The sequence below is a fragment of the Anguilla anguilla genome, chromosome 8 (genome assembly GCF_013347855.1).
Source record: "Anguilla anguilla isolate fAngAng1 chromosome 8, fAngAng1.pri, whole genome shotgun sequence".
Lineage (NCBI taxonomy): Eukaryota > Metazoa > Chordata > Actinopteri > Anguilliformes > Anguillidae > Anguilla > Anguilla anguilla.
Genome location: NC_049208.1, coordinates 10,967,552 through 10,988,571, shown reverse-complemented (window position 1 = coordinate 10,988,571; position 21,020 = coordinate 10,967,552). Strand labels below are relative to the sequence as shown.

Genomic DNA, 21,020 nt, shown 5'->3' with positions numbered 1-21,020 from the left:
CAAAACCACTTGAAAATGTCAGATTTTTACAAACAGGACCATTATGGATTCCATCAACACCTTCTGCAGGTCAGCGGGACTCCTGGACTGAATCCAGAGATAACTCAAATAAACTGAATATCACACAAAGTGAAGAGTTACTCCTTCAACACTCATCCTTTATTTTCTCTCCATCAGCCAATGACACGGCCTGAGTAACACTTCATTAGCTTAATATATAACTTATATTGTACATGTTTTTATGCTCTTATATTAGTTTGATTTACCCCAAGGACTATAAAGTATGACGATGCTTGTTTTGTCCTGATCCTTTTTTCCCCAGAACAAAGGTGATTTGTTAATCCTTTATTTAATCCTAATTTACTCCTGGGAGCCTTAATATAGTTTTATGGTAGACGGCCATGTACACCATTATGGATGCAGCCAGGTTAATGGTACAGAAGGTGGCCATGTACACTGTTATGGATGCAGCCAGGTTAATGGTAGGTGGCCATGTACACTGTTATGGATGCAGCCAGGTTAAAGGTAGGTGGCCATGCACACTGTTATGGATGCAGCCAGGTCAATGGTACAGAAGGTGGCCATGTACACTGTTATGGATGCAGCCAGGTTAAAGGTAGGAGGCTCTGGGATTGGTGGACTCTTACTGAGTAGCTCTCCTGCTTCTTGGGGATGTAGTTGTCGATGTCCTTGTCGCCCCAGTCGAACACTAGCTCCTCCTCCTCGCGTTCGTTCACCCATATGATCTCTCGGGAGATATCCTCGATGATCTTCGACAGGTCTCGAAGCTGGTTGGACCTGCTGCAGGACATTTTCTGAAAGAACGAAAATAAACATACATATAAATGAACGGATGAATTAAGTAGTTAAATTACAATAACAAATAAATTAATACTAAAATACAATGTAATCTCAAAATAAGTTGTTGATAAACAATCTTAATGGCATGGTTTTTGGTTATGTACAGGAGAGGACAGTTCAGTGCAAATCATTTTGTAGAAGATTTTATTTGTCAAAACCATGCAAATCACCCTTAGATTAAAACATTAATTTTCTAGTGAGTCCAACCAAACGATTTCCCTGGGTTTTCAGTGTTATTTTATGGCAGTGAAACCTCAGGGTTGTGATGCTGGTGGATGTGGGAAGTCGGGCTCACCTGTAGACTGTCCCACTCCTGGTCCAGGGCATGTCTGAACGATCTTTCTCCTTTCTGCTCCTGAGGAAAGTAAACAGCCAGTGGGTGAGGGCCGTGAGGCATCTAGAACAGCCTTATGGGATAGGTCTTGGAGGACCATCATGTTTGCCAGGAGTTTGGTAGACATTTTCTACATGGCTGCATGCAGGTTAGCACCCTCCTATATTGGACCACAGTAAACATTTTCAGCAAGACATCATGCACAGCCTGCAGCTGTAGCCCACGATTCTCTCCAAATAAAGAGAGTCAGATGTGGTAAACAATCAGGCTGATTACATAGTTAAGAGCAGAGGTTGGCAAGAAATCCAACTGCGCACCTTTCATCTAAAGACAATTCCAACCGTAAATGTCAGTTCTGCTTTTTCAAGTCAAGAAATGGAAAACACTAAACACTAAGTTCCAGCTCAGCATACTCTGCTCATAACACAAATGATTTTTTGCAGTTCCTGAAAATATCTTTTTTTTTTTTGGGGAGATATAAAGAAACAAGGTTCATGGATAATGTCAAGGATATGTTCCTGGCATCTCTCTCTCTCTCTCTCTCTCCCCTCTCCCTCTGTCACCCTCCCCTCCTCCCTCCCCTCTCCCTCTCTCACCCCCCCCCCCCCCTCACGGTGACAGTACCAGCTCAATCCGGGCGCGCTCCACCTCCGGGCTCCGCTGGATGGCGCTGTGGAACTTGCTGTGCTTGGTGATCTGCTGCTCGATGGTGGCCTGGTCGTCTCCCCAGGGAGCGGTCTCTACCAGGCGCTGTGAAGGACAGCACACACACAGCCATCCGTCAGGAGGGCGGCAGTGTAGTTTAATGGGTAAGGAGTTGGTCTTGTAGCCTAAAGGTTACAGGTTCGTTTCCCCCATAGGACACTGCTGTTTTACCCTTGAACCAGCATTGCAGCAGTATATATCCAGCTATACAATTGTATACAATATAAATGCTATGTAAAAATTTTTGTAAGTTGCTCTGGATAAGAGTGTCTGCTAAATGCCTGTAATGTAATGTAAGGAGGACCCTTTCCACAGCAGCAGGGAGCTAAATCACACAAACACTCTTTTTTAAGCCTCTTTTTAAAGCTACAACATGTCAGAAGTAAGCCTTAAATTAACAAAAAGGTCTTTCTTTTCATGAGCTTTTGGACACTTGTATGTATCACTAAAATAATAATTCAACCCCAACAACTCCACCCCCAACAGGGGATTGATATGCTATTTTGGTCAGAGCATGAGGGAGAGACACAGAGTCTCTCCTTGGTGAATTACAGCACCTCTCTGTTCTCTAGGGCTGGGGCTCTGCAGACCGGCTTTAATTAATCTGATAATTTCTGCTCCATTTCAATCACAGGCCTCTAGATGGCAACACGGAGGCCGTTCCCTCCCCAGACACATATCAGCAGGGATTCATGCCAGAAATCACACACAACCGAGGCTTTGTGCGAGCTTCGATAGGAGCAGGTCCCGCCCGGCCTTTTGCCCTAATCCCGCAGCCCATGAATCATTAACAGCGGTCCACCACGAACGGTGTGTGTAAAACCACGACTTCAAAAATGGTAGACTTTGAGAAACTAAACGAAAAAGCACAACTAAATGCACTTGGAAACTAACGCAGTTTGTGGTCGTTTCTCCACCAGCTGAAACTTCGGGGCAGAAGCTGTCCTTTATTAGCGTAGTTTGCTCTGTAGCGTGAATATGCTATGAGGGGAGACTGGGATGAAAACAAGCTAAAATGTGGAGGAGAGGGAGTTAAGAGAGAGACTGAGAAAAAGCGAAAGAGAGAGAGAAAGAATGGGAGATGGGGAGAAATACAGTGAGGAGGAGTGAAGCAAAGGAAAAGAAAGGGCGTGAAAGAGAAACAAAACCGCTGCACGGATATTCGGGCAGCGAGAGTGTGAGTGAGTGAGAGAGAGAGAAAAAAAAAGGAAAGAAAGAGACAGAAAGGCTTAAATGGGACCTGAGAGCGGCAGACAGCGAAACTGGGCACGTGTCCAGCAGGTGTCGTCAGGTCTTGAATCTGTCCTCCTGTGACCCGCCTCGAACACAGGACACACCCACGCCCCTCCCTGGTCCTGTGGGTGGGGTTTATGATTTCACCAAAATCCCTGCCCCCCTCCCTTCGCGCCCCCACCCCCCCCCCACCCCACCCCATTCAAACCTGCCTGCCCCACCCTCCTAGCCTGGCTGCACGGAACCGGTTTAGCGGAAGGCTCATCTGAATGGGGAATTTCTCAGCACTCTGGCGTTCGGTGGAGGTAAACAGCAGGTTATGTGAGGGGCTGATGGCTCTGCTCTCGCAGCCTGGCCTCCGGGGGGGGGGGGGCGTAAGACCCTGGAGAGCAGCGACTGAAGGGATGTCCGAATCGCCTACTCCACAGTGCCAGCACCCAGGCGAGCCACTTCACCCACAGGGGGGTCTTGTTTTTGAAGTGCTCGTAAATGGAATTTTAGCCACATTTAATTGTTAGTACTCCCTGAGCCTGCTGATTTTAAATGAGCCATTTTCTTCTACGCATGGAAGGCCCTACATGCAAAAAAAAACGGTTCTCTGGCCACAGCTCTGTGGAAGAAACTGACACAAACCTCTTTACTGTGAAAGCACCACTCTCTGACCAAAACACACACATTCCTTGTGGCGGTTTGGATATGTGCAGTACAACATAACATAGCAGTAACAGTGTATGACATGCAAAGTTCTCAATTATCATTAAATCATGCCAGTATAGCAAAGGTTGGGGGCTTATATGAAACAAGAGTAAAGAGGGGAAAGAAAGTGAACTAGCAAAAAAGACAATAATAATAATGAGAATTATTATTATTATTATTATTATTATTATTATTGGCTATTGTCAAAACTCCCTAAAAAGAGAGCAACGGGTCTTTTTAAAAACAGAAAATTACTTATAAAACAAAAGATCGCATTTAAATAAACTAGATGGTCTTTAGGATCTATGATGTCATACTTTCTGCTGGGCAATCCAGGCCATGGCCTCATGGAAGGCCCTCCCCCCGTCGTGACCGATGGAGCCGCCCCGATTCTTGCGCTGCGGGGGGGCCTGGCCGTTCATGCTGAAGTGGATCACCCTCAACTGGTCCCGGCACTGGTCCACACTGGGGGGGGGGGGTGGAGAGAGTGAGGGACAAAGAGAAAAACGGAGAGATGGAGGTGGAGAGGTTGCGGACAGAAAGGGAGTGAGAGGTGGTGAAAGAGAGAGAGAGAGAGAGAGAGAGGTGGAGAAAGAGAAAGGGAAAGTGTGAGGGAGAGTGGTGGGCAGCAGCAGTGAGGGAGTGAGAGAAAGAAGAAAGCAGAGAAAGTGGAAATGAAGGATGGAGAGAAGGAGTGGAAGGGGAGAGATTAAATGATCTCAGTACGTATTTCTATGGGAACAGGTCTATGCATATTTTTTCCCTCGCAGATCACATGACACATGTGGCCCATATTGCCATGAGCCTAAATGTATTATCCGAAAGACAGCATCTTCTGCAGTACAACGTGCCTAATTCCCTGCCCCCAGTTAGTGTCCCAATAAAATCCTTGTTTGACAATGCATGAAAATCTCACGAGAACCTATTAGATTTACAAAGGCAAATAAACGTAAAAACGTCACCCATAAACGGGAAACCAACTCATTAAATGCTGAACGGGAGGAGTCTTGTGCTGCGGACTCTTGCCTGCAGGGGAGATGTCACCTCAAGAGGGTCATGTAGTTGCTAAATACCTGTCTCCTGACACAACCTCTCAGAGTTCCTGAATCTGTGTGTCATGTTTCTGTGAGGTGGGAGATATACTGCACATTCCTTTCCTATCTACAGCAGCCCTGGAGTTAAACTGTTTCAAGGAGGCAAGGAGGCAACCCCAGCAGAAACGCACGCATGTGCGTACATGCAGGGCCACGTAAAGCGCACGCATGCGCACAGGGACGTGCACACATACATGTACACGTGTGCGCGCATAGACAGACACACACCCACACGCATACACACACATGCACAGGCATGCATGCAAACACACACACACACACACACATGTGCACACGCACACACATACACACACACACACACACACACACACATGCGCACATGCACACGCATACACACACACATACGGCCCAAACTCACTTCCTCATGATGCTGTCGCTGGGTTGGCCCATCTGTTCCAGCTGTATGCCGCAGCCTTGCAGCTGTTCCAGGACAACGGAGGACATTTCCAAGAACCTGTCCGCATCCGCTGCACCACCCTGCAGGACACACACGCACACACACACACACACATACCACCAGCCAATCAGCAACTCCTCTCTACATGGCAACTATTACACCAATACCAGCGCAACCCATAGTAACCTACACACATACATACACTCACAATCGTCCAGGATGAGTACGATTGCTCTAGTGACTGTATTGTGTATCTTACTGCGGTTCACAAATAGACGTTTGTCCACACAGAGCAGCCTCATTTCATGGGAGCCTTTCCCAGATAAAACCACTTGGGCAGGAAACAGGTCCAGAGACATGAAAGGTCTCAGGTGTGTACATCTCACCTGCATGTGCCAGGTAAACTTCAAGGCAGCTGAATACTGGTGTGCTCTGTGCTCCTAATCCTCCTCATACATTTGACCACAATGCCACGGCCATGTCACCTCACCGTTTCATCTTCATGTTATAGAAATCTACACAGGTGCATTTCAAGAGTTTACCATTTTAGGGTCCTATCTGTAGATAGCATAGTTTCGAGATACCAACCTTTAGAATTTTTAAGTCCTATATCATTGCTCTGCCTTCCAACTACTGGCATGTAAAACATTTTTATGTTTATGAAAAGTCATTTTGGATGTTTAATCTGTTGTATAACAAAATGATACAACAATGAGCATCCTTAGGTTAACCTCTTTCATTACAAACTAAAATAGAACCCTGTAATTAGAAATAGAATCCTGCAATTGCAAACCCTTGAATTAATGCGTGTGGTTTGTATCACAGTGAAACAAATTCACTGACTCACTGGGTTTCTCTATCAGTTAGTGGGTTATGGCATGCCTAACAACGGGGCCTCCCAGACTGCAGGGGGCGCCGTTTGTGTATACTGCAGTGCATATTAAAAAAACACAGGGACAACTGCGCCCAACTGAAAGAGAAACAATCTTAGGCTGATCTCAGTTATGGGCCCTGGGAAAATGCTCAAAAGTAGCCTCCTGAAGTGACTAAGGGGTTTGGCTAATTGACATCCCAGCCATACTTCCCCCTGTCCATGATCTATAGCTATAGGAAGCGACTGAGTTTTCGCACATAGCTATGGGGAATCACTGTGAGTCCATGACTGCCACCCTCACTTGTCCAAAGAACAAGCGTTAATCAACAACTGCTTTCACTTACATCAAACGCTGGGCAGGCATTGCTGTGAATTTAGCAGTGAAATAAACTTCTTATTTACTAAAAGCAAATGAACCTGTAATGCTGGTACGAGCACCAAGCATTACATCATCATCATAATAATCGCCCCAAAGTTTTAACACACAACAGGGCCTTAACATGGCTCCTTGCTAAATAGTGTTGATCAGACATTTTGTGCTGACTGCTGGCATTTTGACAACCGCCAACCCTGAAGCAACTAAACCTCTAACTATAAGAGTTTTGCATACTTTGCTAGTGTGAGCACCACTGCTTGCCGTTAATACAGGCCTACATTGTCATGGTTGCAAAGAAGTAACGTCAACAATACAATCAAGTAGCAAAGGAATACATTTTTAAAGTATTTAAACATGTATTATACATTAACACATTTGTGCATGCAAATATATTCTTCCATTAGTAAAAACAGCTCACAGGCCTCCACAGGATAATACATTTGAAAACTTAAGAACTTACAGACTGCAGACTGAACTCTGCTTTGTTCAGATACTCCTTAAATTGACTTTGCAGGAATTGTGCTTTTTGATGAATGGACTGTACTCTGAGGAAGGAAGGAAGGAAGGAAAAATCGAATGAGATGTCTGAGAAGACACATTTATTTACCACTGTACCTTTCACAGGTATTACCATGGATGCATTTGGTTCCAGGTCATCACGTTTACCAAAACAAAACAGAAGGATAACCAATGGCAGATGCCATCACTTCTATGGACAACAAACGTCACCTTGAACATTAACACATGATAATTTACTGCCCTAGTAGGGCTCCTAGCAAGGATTTACAGCCAGCAGCGGTCAGGATTAACGTCCATTACATGATCCTCTCATTTTGATAAACCGTTCTTCATTTAAAACGTATAGCCTAACATCTAAATTCTACCGCCATTACCAGCCTACTGCTACTACAACAGTAATGAAAATGCGGAAGAAATTTATTGCATTGTATTTTGTTCTTATGATCATTAGTAATATGTTTACATCGAATGCATACTATTTTCAGCACGTGGAATTACTCAGAAGAAAGGAACAACTCGTGTGACAGTAACCACCTGCCACACAAAAACTAACGGGGGAGCGACAACAAAAAGTTTTTTCTTTTTACTACGGGTATTCCAATTTAATAAATGAAAGACGTGGTAGCATATGTTTATGAATATTGCTTAAGTTTTACTGCTAGCGAATTAGATTAACTGAAATTAGACAACAAAAAAGCGTTGTGCCACAACATAATCAACATTAAACAGGTGACAAGAGCGGTCAAGGTGAACATGGAACACGTTATTTGAAACGCTGTAGACATTTAGAGTGCAGAACAAGTATTACGCATTGACAGTTAATGGGAAAGAACAAAAAAGCCATAGGAAATTTTGCAGCATACCCTCCATGTCCCCCGCCATGTCCCCCGCTTATAGTCTTGGTGTAATAAATGGTGTTGGATCCGTCCATCATTTCCGGGTAGAATCCATTACCGCCTGCGTTCCCCTCGGTCCTGCTGTAGGTGAAACTTGGGCTGGACAGATCGGGCCGGGAATTGGTTCTCCTACTCATCGTGGGGAGTCTAGTTTGGGACCCGTACGTACTCATTTTTAGTCCAATGTAAGTCCTGAGAAATTGTAGGTTTTAAAATAGACTTTATATGGACAGAGAAAAAACAAACAATAAAATACTTCGGCGTCGCACTCCCGTGCGCTCACCTTCGCCGCCTCCGAACGCATAGACTGATTCACAAACACGGAAGAGTCCCGTTTTGCCAACTCAAGACCACACCTTACGAGCTCTCAAGCGATGACAGTAACTTTCCCCCCTGCGTACACACCTCCCGTTTGCCCTGGGGGAGGATGATACGCTATGGGCGTATTTTCTTTAGTTAGTCAGGAGACAGAGAAAACTTTAAAATTTCTCACGGTCTGCGTCGTCCACGTAATCTGCCGGTCAGAAGGCGACGTGGGACTGAGCTGTGCAGCTTTCTTATCCGGCATTTACATCTGCTATGTATTCATTTGAGCATTTTGCTGATATGGAGTCACGATTTAGCCTATTCAGTCTGGCCGCTGTGAATACAATCTTTCTTTCTTTTTTTTCGTGATAAGATATAGTTAAGTCTCAAAAGATTCTGATAGTTCAGCTCATGCAATGTGGTTATATAATAAATTTAAGAAACACCCAATAAAGTATTCCTTAAATGTAGACATATTCATGTTTATCTTGTTCTAAGCATACTGTGTTTCATTTTTTTTTGTTTCCAAGTAAACAACAGTGAATTATTCTAAATATATTAACACAAATATTATATTATTTGTAAGCCAGATTTATGTACCATTCAGTGTTGAATACGTCTAATGAAATGCTTTCTCTGAGACATGTTGTTTTAATAGGACCATTGTTTTACTTTAAGTCATTAATATTTAGTGGCCTTTGATGCTTTCCTTGTGTGGGTCCCAACTGTAATCTGATAATTGTGTGTATGCTCACAGTTCACACATCGCAGCCGATGACTCAGTTTTGGGAGTGTCCCACAGCTAGCCAACACCCAGGGCTCTGTCTCTTCCTGTGTGTGTTTTTTGTCCCACCTTTAAGCTGGGCCAGACTTACATGGGAACATTTCATGTCCATATCATACAGTTCAATCATATTGTCCTACAATGTGCACATTTGCGACATTTGAAATTCCTTGTGTTTTTGGAACGCAAACTGAGGTCGACGGTTGGCACGCAGCTGCCCAGTGTTGCCAGAAGAGCAATTGGATTTCTCCAGAGGCTGGTATCGTCCGTCTCTTTTTTTAAACCTTTTACTTTTCCACAAAAAGCCCGGAAGAGCACACCCACCCTCAACCCCGCTGGTGGCGATGCTCCAGATCAGATCGTTTTTTTGATTTTGCCAGACGGCACAATGAGGTAACTATAGAACAGGCTCACTTTCCCTTGGCCATATTAGTTCCTGGCCAACTATGTGTGTAGGATTTTGTCAGGCAGTAGCTGCAAGGTTGTATCAGACAGTACAGGCAAGGTTATATCAGACTGTATCCACAGTGAAGCGTGTCTCTGTCACCTTAAGCCTACATTACCTCATAGGGATTTGTAACAGAAACCTCATTCTCATCTCCCTCTTAATTGGTAAACAAATTATCTACTTAACATTGTTATTACTTCTGCTGCTATTATGTAGCACTCATTTTCATCATTATCATTGTTCTGGCTGGTTCACTTTCTTTCTCTTTAAGTCTTGTTCTAGGTGAACCCCTAACTCTTGCTCTGGGGTGGCGCCAGGGATTTTGAGCCCGATGAAAAGATCTCACTTTGGGCCCCAGGCCACCCCATCCAAGCACAATTACAGCACAATTTTTTGAGGGACCCTCCTGTCAGACAGGGCCCTTGAAATCATCCTAACTTTGCCCCCTCCCCCCCCCCCCCTATATGGCACCCTTGACCTCGCTATACTGCCATGATTTAATGATCAAATCAAATCAATTTTATTTGTTTTAGATTTTTTTTTACAGAAAACTATCAAAGACACTTTAAAAAGTAGGAGAAAAAGAACAAAAACCAGTACTGAGCCCCCAAAGTTGCAAGCACATGAGGTTAAAAAAATAAATGAAATAAAAACTCCCCAATGGGAAGACATTTTGGGAGAAACCCGGCTATAGAGGGTGAGCCCATCCTACAGTAGCCAGCCTGGTGTAAAGTAGCGGTGCAATGGATCTAACAGAAATGTAGTGAGGGGTCTATGACAGCAAATAAAATGGGTTGAGCCGGTTACAACATAATGTGAAATGAGAACTTCCCATGGAGGAGTACTCTGCCACTGCCGTGCTGTGTTGTATTACCACTTTACATATCCCAACCGTCAGGGACGAGGGACTCAAAGGAGAATCTGTGAGCAAGAGCATGAGTGGTGTTCTGCTTGAGGGGAGCTACTGCAAGGTTTGGTCAGAGAATGCTTACACAGACAAGCAGCTTGAGTCAGTCGCTCACACATAGCAGTCTATTATCTGACAGGCTGAGTCAGGTGCCAGACGCAGGTGTGGATGAGTATGATTCCCGGCACCAGACAGACAGTCGTGAAAAGGGTGGACGTTGTTCTTTCTTCTTATGAAACAGACAGCGCTGGTGGTGACAGAGATAATGGCAAACGGGTGTGACTCCACTGTGACTTTTGGGGACATGAGTCTTCTCACAGTCTGCTGGTTTTGGTTTCCACCCAACAGTCTGTTTAACACAGCTGATTACACAGTTAGCTTATCTGGTTTCCTACCGTAGGTCTGAATTGGTTGCTGAATTTTGAATGAAAAACCAGCATGTTCTGTTACTCTCCAGGACCAGGAGCTTGGGTCACTTGCTAAATGCAATTGATTATTTTTGCTCACAGTGAACAGTTTGCTTAGAAAAGAGATGTTTCCTGAGATCAGGCCAGTTTCAGTATCTTAGAGTGAAAGTGTTGATTTAGGATAACGTTTCTGTTAGTCCACGCCCTAAACTAACCTCCATTATGAGCGAGAAAGCTAAACTGGTCCTCGATTGACATTGTTATCAGATACATTTCAGTCCCTATGTACCAGTGATCAAATAATCTCACCTCACCTGCACTGCCCCTGCAGATTTGGAATCATAGCCCTAAATTTCAGATACAGGTCCCCTCCCCCCCCCCCCCCCCCCCCCCCCCCCCCCCCCCCCCCCACAGTTCCAAGGACCCACAGGGTGGAGCATAGTGCACTGTGGGTGTGGCTCTCAGATTGTATCCTGGCCAGCAACCAACACCCAACATTGGAATCTCGCTGCTAAGAAAACACTGAGTGCCTGCCGCACAGGCCCTGCCTCTTCATCCGTCTCCATGGAAACTCATTTAAAAACAAACTGACAGACAGTGCTCTACCTGCCTGGGGTAGAGCGAAGACCAGCGTGTGAGAGCCGTGACCTCATCCCCGCAGTGGCTGTAACCAGCCCATATAGTGATATGTGGTTCTGATAATCACTCACCTTAAAAAAAAAAACATACAAATAATATAAGATCTTCCTCCTTTTAGATTTCCTTGTTGAAACATGACACCTGGACATGACACCACAACATCGTTGTGTGCTTTTGGCATGAGGTGTACAGAGGAATTCAGCATTCACAGGATCTGCATACATTACTGTGAGATAAATGTTTAATGCAATATTTTAATAAAATTGAACATTGGGGGGGCAAAACATGTTGGGGGCATCAGGTATTTTTTACCCTTCTATATTTGGACAAAATAACTACAATACAACGGCATAAAATCCATTTATGTACGTGGAAGCATTCTGACACGTTTGAAAGCTTATTTCCCCAAGTGTTCATTATACAAATGAGCGCGTTGTATGTAAAGGAGGATAACTTCAGATCATCCCAAGGCAAGTTTTCAGTCACCTGGCTTCTCCCTGTACAGCATATGATTCCTGTGTATCTAAATGCAACCTTTCACACTTCAACTATACACAAGGTGCACATTGGCAGACATAAGCAGTGCCTGTTCTGCACATTATCACCGGATATGGCTCAACTGGCCATGAAGTCTTTTTTTCTGTGATCAATATTTTGTATTTATTTCACAAAATTCACAAAAGCAACTAGTGGTGGGGGGTATGGGGGTCAAGGCCAGCACACATTGAGACACATGTTATATCATCTGGACAAAATAACATATAAAGTATATAGTAAACAATTAAAATAAGCCATTTTAAAATAAAGTCTGAGATGTCAGAACACAGCTCTGTCCATGCCTGCACAGTGGAGGGTCTCGCTTTATTAAGTTTCGCTGTATTGTATTCCAGGTTTACAGTTCTTTGAAGAGTGCAGATCCAATATTTATGCATGCACATATCCGGTGAAATCTGCTGCAGGATTGTTTTTTTTTTTTTAGCAAATGTGAAACCTGCAAAAATCATCCTTTGTTGCTTTGGAGTTTAATTTAGATTGGAATCATCGCTGAGCAGGCACGGACATGGGTTAGGGGTAAACCTAGTCTTAGTTAATTCAATTAAAGGTTTATTAACATAATTCCAACAAGCAGATACTGCAACACACTCCCAAAACATATGCAGGAAGGTACCTGGGCTGTTTGATTTAGATATAGGGCAATAATAACCTGGGATTAATTCAATTTTGAACCTCCGGTAAGGTGTGAGCATACGCCCTATGAATTGCTTTATAATGAATAAACTGGCCATGAAGTCTTGAGGAAAAGGCATTGCTCCCAACCTTCAGCACGACGCACACACACCCCGAACGCACCCAGCCAAAAGGGCTGCACCAAGCCAACGCATGGCGAGCGTGCCCTGCTAATACAATATGTGTGGCCCAGGTGACAGTGTTGGAGGTACGTGATAGGGCATGTCGATCTGTGGTCTCGCGCAAACATGATTAAGCACCGTCACTGGAAGCCTTTGCCAAACGTACAAGGGCAAGGAGGCTTTTCCCAGAGATTAGAGCGACAGGCGGGAACGTGCATAATCACAACATTCCCCTCCGTATCGGAGGAGATTCGATTTAAACTCGGCTTCGTTTGGGATGCACAGCCTGTGCGACATTTTTACTTCTCTCTTTGCGCTTCTAGCCTGTCTGCTTTGACAGTTACTGCTGAACAGGTCTGTGTGGCTAATCTGCCCTAATCCTGGAGGGCCACGGTGCCTGCGAGGTTACCCAAGCGTGCTCCAGGAGGGGTGCAGTGTCTGTAGGCTCTTTCACTGTCAAGTGAAGCGTGTGATTGGATCGCTCCGGAGCGTCGGCTTGCGTCCTCCAGTCGGCACTTTAAAGGCAACCCCTTCAGCACGTTTTCTAATATGAATTACCTTTCTAATATGAACTACCTTCAAACGCAGACTGAAGACTCATCTCTTCAGGCTGCACCTCTCCCCACCCCTCCCTAGCCTATAGTTTAGCTCAATGTGCCTAGTTAGGATAATACGATTACGTTAGTTTATTTGGCAGGATTGTTTTTGTCTGATTAGGCAAATGTGATTCCAGTGCTAGTTTGTACTTGGTAGGATTGTTGTTTGCTGAACAGGTTACTCTACAGGGTTGGAGTCCTGATCGATGTGGTTACTTCTGGCACTACGATCTTTACTTCACTCTAGTGTGTTTCTTTTGCACCTCTGCACCTTGACCTAATGCACTTGTTGTACGTCGCTCTGGATAAGAGCGTCTGCTAAATGCCTGTAATGTAATGTAATGTAATGTAATGTAGTGTAGTGTAATGTAATGTAATGTAATGTAATGTAATGTAATGTAGTGTAATGGAATGGAATGTAATGTAATGTAATGTAATGTAATGTAATATAATGTAATGTAATGTAATGTAATGTAATGTAATATAATGTAATGTAATGTAATGTAATGTAATGTAATGTAATGTAATATAATGTAATGTAATATAATGTAATGTAATGTAATGTAATGTAATGTAATGTAATGTAATTAACGTATCTTTGTGAGTCGGCTTTGATTTGCTTTTGTTTGACTTGACTTTTTCGATCCGAGTCAAAAACAGATAATGAGCTCATATGCTGTACATCCTAAGTACAAGGGAACACAGTCTTTATTTATTTATTTTTTTCCCTCTGTTCTCCAATACAAGGACGCTTTTTCAGCAAAGGAGCATCACTTTTAAATAATTAGGTGGCATCAGTGTTCAGCGACACTTTAAAACGAGCAAAGAATGTATTAATAATAATAATAATAATAATAATAATAACTTTAAAAATAATAATAATAATAATAATAATAATAATAATAATAACTTACAAAAAAAAATAATAATAATAACTTTAAAAAAAAAAATAATAATAATAATAATAATAATAATATGGTTATAACTGTTTAAACTCAGTAAAACAGTATTACAATTTATCAGGTCCAAGTAATGTGCATGTAAGCCAGGAAAGAATGAGTAATATATAAATCGTGTATTATCTATCATATTGTGTTTAGGTGCCCTGCCAAGGTGTGGCAGTTTAGCATAACGGTTAAGTAATAGGGCTCGCAAAGTAGCAGAGGGCAGGTTTGATTCCCCGATGAGACACTACCAAAACACCCTAAAGCAAGGTAGTTAAATTTAATTGTTCAAACAAACATTCAGCTGTATAAATTAATCGCTTTTCTTTTCTGTTTTGCATAAAGCCCTCTGCTAAGTATATAAAATGTAAATGATTAATTCACTTTTCTGATTTGCATTTCAAAAGAACCACAAAACAAATACTACAGTTTATTAATTTTATTGATAAAGGCAGCCGAGCAATTCTACCTGCATATTTAAGCAACGTGTCTACTTCTGTGGGTTGCGGTGTAATAATTAAACGACAAGCAGACAGGACTACAGAGAGATTTATCTAAGTCATCAGCCAGACTTTGACCCCTTGAAAAGAAAAAAAAAGCCCTTTTACTGCGGATGCTTTTTTAACCTGGGTCTTAAACCCATGCATCCGCAGGTTTAACTCCAGTCCTGGAGGGCCACAGCATCTGCAGGTTAGCTCCAGTCATAGAGGGCCTGCCATTTGGTTTTCTTTCAAACAGCAGCCAGTTTTGGCCGATATACCGCAGGACTTGAATTACGCGTGTGAGTGAGGAAAAATATCGGCGCACGGCAGACACAGCTCCCGTGCAAGGCCTAAACGTGCTCCTGATCTGAGGGAAGCCACAATAGACCTACGGACATGACAGCCCCCCAGGACGGGAGTTTGAGGTCCCCCATTCCGTAGCCTCTTCTTTTTTTCTTTTCTTTTTCATTTATCCGAGCCACCTCTGGGTGAAACCAGTTCGGGCACGCCGCCCCAGGCAGCTCGGATGTCGGACGTGACTGACAGGTGGAGGGGCACGCCCGTCTCCCTCCGGCCGCTCCGCACAAAGATGGCAAAAAAGGCACATCCCTGCCGGCGTGCCCTGTCACCGCGGGGCAAGGACACTTCTCCTAATCTCCTTCGGGTTCAGTCACGCAAGGAAGGAAGGGTTATTGTACTTTGCCTTGGATAAAAGCGTCTGCCAAATAAAAAAGTAACATAATGTAATCTAAAGGGCGCGTGCGAGGCAATTACGGTAACGGCGTGGCTCCTTATTATCTCGCTCTCCTCTTTTTTTTTTTTTTTTGGGCTGTGGTCTGGCCTGCCGCGACTTGTTGGGCGTGATTCAGACGATGGCGGGAATTAGCGGGGCGTGGGCGGGTGCGTGGGCAGGGGCGTGGGCGTGGGCGTGTGCGCGTAAGACCGGGGCGGTCTGCGGGGCCCACCCCGGCAGCTGCAGGATCGAGAGTGTCATTTCCCCCCCCCTTGTCATTATACTCACAAAAAAAGGCAAAGGGGGTTTAGGTGAGGCTCACTGATCCTGGTCCAGCACTTCCTGCAATACAGGAAGAGACAGGGCTTAGAATCTGAATCTGGCTTAGAATTCAGTCGCGTCTGGAACAGCTTACTTGCCTACTATTCATTATACAAGCTGCATACAAGTTGTATACAACTTGCATACTAAATAGTAGGCAAGTAATCTGTTTTGGACACTCTAAGGTTGTATCTCTGGAGTGGTGAAACCAACGTGACTGTGACCTCACCAAGCCAAACAGCATTCAGATCAGTGAAGACCAGATCAGTGAATTAATGAAGGCAGTAAGTAAATGGATGCTATGTAAAAAATGCTAGTTGTGTAAGTCGCTCTGGATAGGAGTGTCTGCTAAATACCTATAATGTAATATAATGTAATGTAATGCAATGCAATGCAATGCAATGCAATGTAAAGTAAAGTAATACAGTAATGTAATTTAATGTAAAGTAATGCAATGTAATGTAAAGTAAGGGAGTTGCTGAGATTTCTTCAGATGGGGTGTGGGGGCTAACCCACTTTGACCTGCTTGGGCCAAGTGTCATTCAGGCACACTCAAGATCCAAATCACAATGCTGCAGTCAACATTCCATCTTGCAGCTCTCTTCACTTGACAGATTCAGAGCATATAAATGTTCCATTTCCTCAACCGATTGCACTGAATTGAATTAAACAGGGCATAAGAATTAATTTGGAAAAGTAGACTCTTGGCCTTCGGCACTTGAGAAACCGGATCTGTGCGCCAGTGGTGTATAGAATGAAGGTTGTCAGCAGTCTGCAGACTTCGAAAGTTGGCATGCGAATGGCGTTCTGCAATTCTGATGCAAAGATAGATCTTCCTGAGGAAAAAAAACAGTCGAAAGTAACTCATGATGAAAGCAGAAAAATCTAAAAACAACCCCCCCCCCCCCCCCCTTACCACTCTCGCTGAACTGCCAATCTGTCGAAAAATATCATCTCAGTGCGATATTTCTGAACGCTTTCGAAATAGATTTGATTCACCAGCTCAGTGACATCAGGACAGCAAAATGCATTTCAAATTCTTGAATGCGGTTACTGACTCTGTGTGATTTTGGCACACGTGACATTAGGCTACCTTCCACTCAGAGTTATATTTATCCGAACAAACAGCTTTCCCACAATTCCATGCAATGATACATGGAAGCTATGGCATTCACCCTGTTTGTGGTGATGACAGAGTCGTGCTGGTGACAGATAGATAGCAGCCATTGAATTGAGAAGTGGTGCGACATTGGCAGGTACGTGTGACAGTTTTCAGAGGACTGGGGGATGGGCGTTATTCAGTGAGCAGGGCAGTATTTCAATGGCTCAGTTAATTATCAGTTAATTTGCTTTCACTTGTTTTAGCTAATGACCTCATCTGGTCATCTCTATCACGCATAACGAGCACAACAACCTTGTGCTCACATATATTGTCTGAAGCCAATCTGTGAAGGCCTAGTGTACTGTGTACTGTAGGCCTAACAGTTCCTCCTTCTCTTTCATTTACTTTAATCCCCGATATTCCTTTTGATTGCTCATCTGGGACAACCAGTAGCGATTCTTGCTGACCCATAACTTGACTTTGACCGTCAATTCCTGGAAGGCACAATTGCACACGTGTCCCCCCCAGTCCCTCCACTTCCCTCTGCGATCCATCACCAGCTCTCACTGCACCACTAACAGACCACAGATCTATACGGCTGTCGATGGCCATCTATGCAGATGCCCAATTGAAAAGGGGGTGTATACAAATGCACGTCATCCATCCGGACACAGCTGTTCGGCGTTCTACAGTGTTGCCGGAATCGTGACTCCCAGAGCTGAGCAGCTCACAGGGAAAACAGGTTGAGTCCGGCCCTTAAAAGCGAAAGCTGTACCGCCAGGCAGCTGCGCTGTTGATTGTGCGAATCGTTGATGACGCCCCAGCGTTTTTTCTCCTTGCGCGTGTGTCTCGGCGACCGTACACTGCTCACTATTCCATGGTGTAGAGTGGAGTTCAGGGCGATACACACGCACGTAAGAGATGCTAATGGTGAGCGAGGATTGTTTTATGTCCCCCCGTTCGTTTAAATGTTACGTTATGTATGAGAGACTGAGACCTTAATCCGCAATTAAAATGAAAGTATTTAGTCAAGTCACATGTTACAGAAAAAACAGAGGCAGACCAGACAGTCGACGTTCCATTCTCGTGTCCAATCATGCAGTAAATTTGCAATAAAGTAGTCGCCTAAAATAAAGGAAGCTATTGTTTTCTCGACTTGTAAAATGTGGGTTTATAACTTTCCCCGCGAGGTGGTTTGGGGCGGGGCAGATGAATCGGTTGATAAATAGTAGTTATGATGATCCAAATAGTTTATCGCCACTGCAACTGACGGCTAAGGTGTGCAAAATAATGTTTTAATCTAGTCGGAAACCATTTTGATTCACATAGGCCAAACAGTCTTTTACCTACAGTGCATTATTAAACTAACTATGGCTAGACAAATTTGATTCACATTTGGTTTGATATTTATAAAATTGAGTGTTTATACAATTGAGTTCATTATACGATTGAGTTTATACACTTAGTGGCCGCTTCATTAGGTACACCTACCTAGTATCAGGTAGGGCCTCCATTTGTCTCTAGAACAGCTTGGATCCTTCAAGGCATGGATTCAGCAAGGCGCTAGAAACAGTGAGCAGTAGCATCACACAATTCCTGCAGATTTTTCAGCCAAGCGTTCAATGCAAACCACCTGCTCCACCTCACCCCGAAGGTGCTCTATTGGACTGAGATCTGAGGACTTTGCGGGCCTTTGGAATAAACTGAGGTCACTGTCACGTTCGTGGAACCAGCTTGAGATGATGCGTGTTCTGTTACATGGAACATTATCTTGCTGAGAGTATCCATTTTGAAAAGGGTAAACTGTGGCCATAAAGATAAGCACATGGTCAACAACAACACTGAAGTATGCCGTGGCGTTCAAATTATCCTCACCTCGTACTGAGAGGCCTAATGTGTGCCAATGAGTCATTGCACCATTACACCACCACCAAAGCCTGCACTGTTGACACAAGGCAGGACGGATCCATGGATTTGCGCTGAGTATGTCAAATTCTCAAATTCTGACCCCACCATCTGACCATTGGTGTGTCACAACAGAAATCAAGATTTGTCAGACCAGGCAACATTTTTCCAATCTTCACTCATCCTGTTTTGGTGATTATGTGGTCACAGAACTGCGGCTCACAGGATGTTTTTTGTCTGTCGCACCAAATCTCTGAAAACTCTACCACCTGTAGTGTGTGGAAAACCCAGGAGGGCAGCAGTTCCTGAGATGCTGGAACCACCACTTCTGGCACCAACAATCACACCACGGTCAAGGTCACTTAGATCACGCCTAGATCACCCATTCTAATATTTGGTCAAACAACGAATTAAACCTCTTCCCCGTATCTGCATGCTTTGCATATCTGAGTTGCAGCCACATGATTCGCTGTTTGGAGGAGCCGCCTATTTGTGCTAACAAGTGGTTGTTCCTAATAAAGTGGCCACTGAGTGTATGTTCATTAATAAGTACATTTTTCAGAGATTGGTCCTGATAAACCATGTAGTGTTTTCACCCACTCATCTCCCTCTGATGATGATGATGAGGAAGATGATTTATTATTATTATTATTATTATTATTATTATTATTAATAATAATAATATTATTTTCATTTATTACTTTATTTATTCATTTTCTTTGGGTGGGGGTGTTGTCGAAACATCACGAGACAGAGCCGAAAAATTCCACACGCAAACGACGTGCACAAGCATCCTGTACATAACCTACAGCATATCAAAACCACATTTACAGCACTTAACTGAAAGCTGGAGCAGGAAGCTGTTACAGAATTTTGCGACTATGCTGCATTTATACTTTCACTGAACGCAGCATAGCTATTACAAGACTGGAAACATGGCAGTTTAGACCATAAAAGTATCAATCAGTGGTTACAGCTGACCTGACTTTGCTTACGATCCCAGCCTCCCCTGACCCACGGTGTGTGGGCGGCCCCCACAGAAGGTTTTGAAGTAAATCTAGCGCCCCGAAAGGTCAGGAGAGCTGTACATTAATGTGACAGCTCGGTTCAAAAGCAGAAGAAATGTGAGAGGGGGAGATTAAGGGAATCCGCGACACACAGGACAGGAGATTAATGAGGATTTAGTCTTCACTGAGCTCAGCCGGGCTCCAGTAAAACTGCTCATAGTGTAGATATGCGCCCCAAACCAGGCGGCCTGTGCTGTTCTTCCTCCCCAAGCACCAGCAGGGGTGAATCCCCCCAGCAAAGTGTCCAGTGTTAAATTTACTCTGACTGGATAACATTTCAGACTTATGTATGGAAACAGTATTAGAGTTGAATTAAAATTATTAAAATGCAGGTAACACTTAGGGAACTTTTTTTGTATGTTGCTTTTTATTAATCTTTTTTTATTTATAAACCAATGTAACATTTTCCCGACCGTAAAAAAAGAAAGAAAAAAAAACATTTTTATGCTGTAATTTCACCACAGGCAGCTGCTTTATATGGTATAAAAAATCATTCAAACTGACAATTAGTATATGTGATTTTATATAGCCAGTGAAAACAAAGTGTCTCAGCAGCTACGCTAACAGCTTCCAGCTGATGAAAGCAGGTGGCTACACTGCAGTGTCAGCATTGCTCCCTCTGTTGTCGTAAAATGGCCAGACAAACAGACACCGGCAGCCAGCCAGACTGCCACGCAGATCACAATATTGAGAGCTGAAAGGTTTTGCTTTTAAAGGTTTAAAAGATAAGCTAACCCCCCCCCCACACACACACACACACACACACGCACACACACACACCAACCAGTTTTGGTACAGCCATTAAGCAAGTGGTCCATGAAAAGAGACCATCTGCACCTCTCAGGTATAACATACCCATATCCTGTCCTTATTTTCTGTAGAAGGAAATAACAAAAACTCAGACTTGCTTTGCTTTGAGAGATTTGCTTTCCTCCCACTCTCTGTCCCTCTTTCTCTTCCCCCCTCTCTCTCTCTCTCTCTCTCTCTCAGTCTGTCTTTCTCTTTCCCTCTCTCTCTCTCTCAC

General features: G+C 43.8%; 1 protein-coding gene across 2 annotated transcripts in view; it reads right to left on the bottom strand.

Moving 5' to 3' along the window:
- Positions 1-8,358, bottom strand: part of dspa (desmoplakin a) — a 25,597-nt gene extending 17,239 nt beyond the window's left edge. The window contains exons 1-7 of one of the 2 annotated variants that reach the window (XM_035429709.1): positions 7,974-8,358; positions 7,052-7,136; positions 5,303-5,421; positions 4,147-4,294; positions 1,820-1,945; positions 1,157-1,216; positions 648-815 (exon numbers count right to left, since the gene is read on the bottom strand). In XM_035429709.1, the coding sequence (XP_035285600.1) occupies positions 648-815; positions 1,157-1,216; positions 1,820-1,945; positions 4,147-4,294; positions 5,303-5,421; positions 7,052-7,136; positions 7,974-8,179 (912 nt within the window). In that variant the 5' untranslated portion in view covers positions 8,180-8,358. The remainder of the gene's footprint in view (positions 1-647; positions 816-1,156; positions 1,217-1,819; positions 1,946-4,146; positions 4,295-5,302; positions 5,422-7,051; positions 7,137-7,973) is intronic. The other variant, XM_035429710.1, reaches the window with a different exon arrangement.
- Between the last annotated feature and the right edge of the window lie 12,662 nt (positions 8,359-21,020).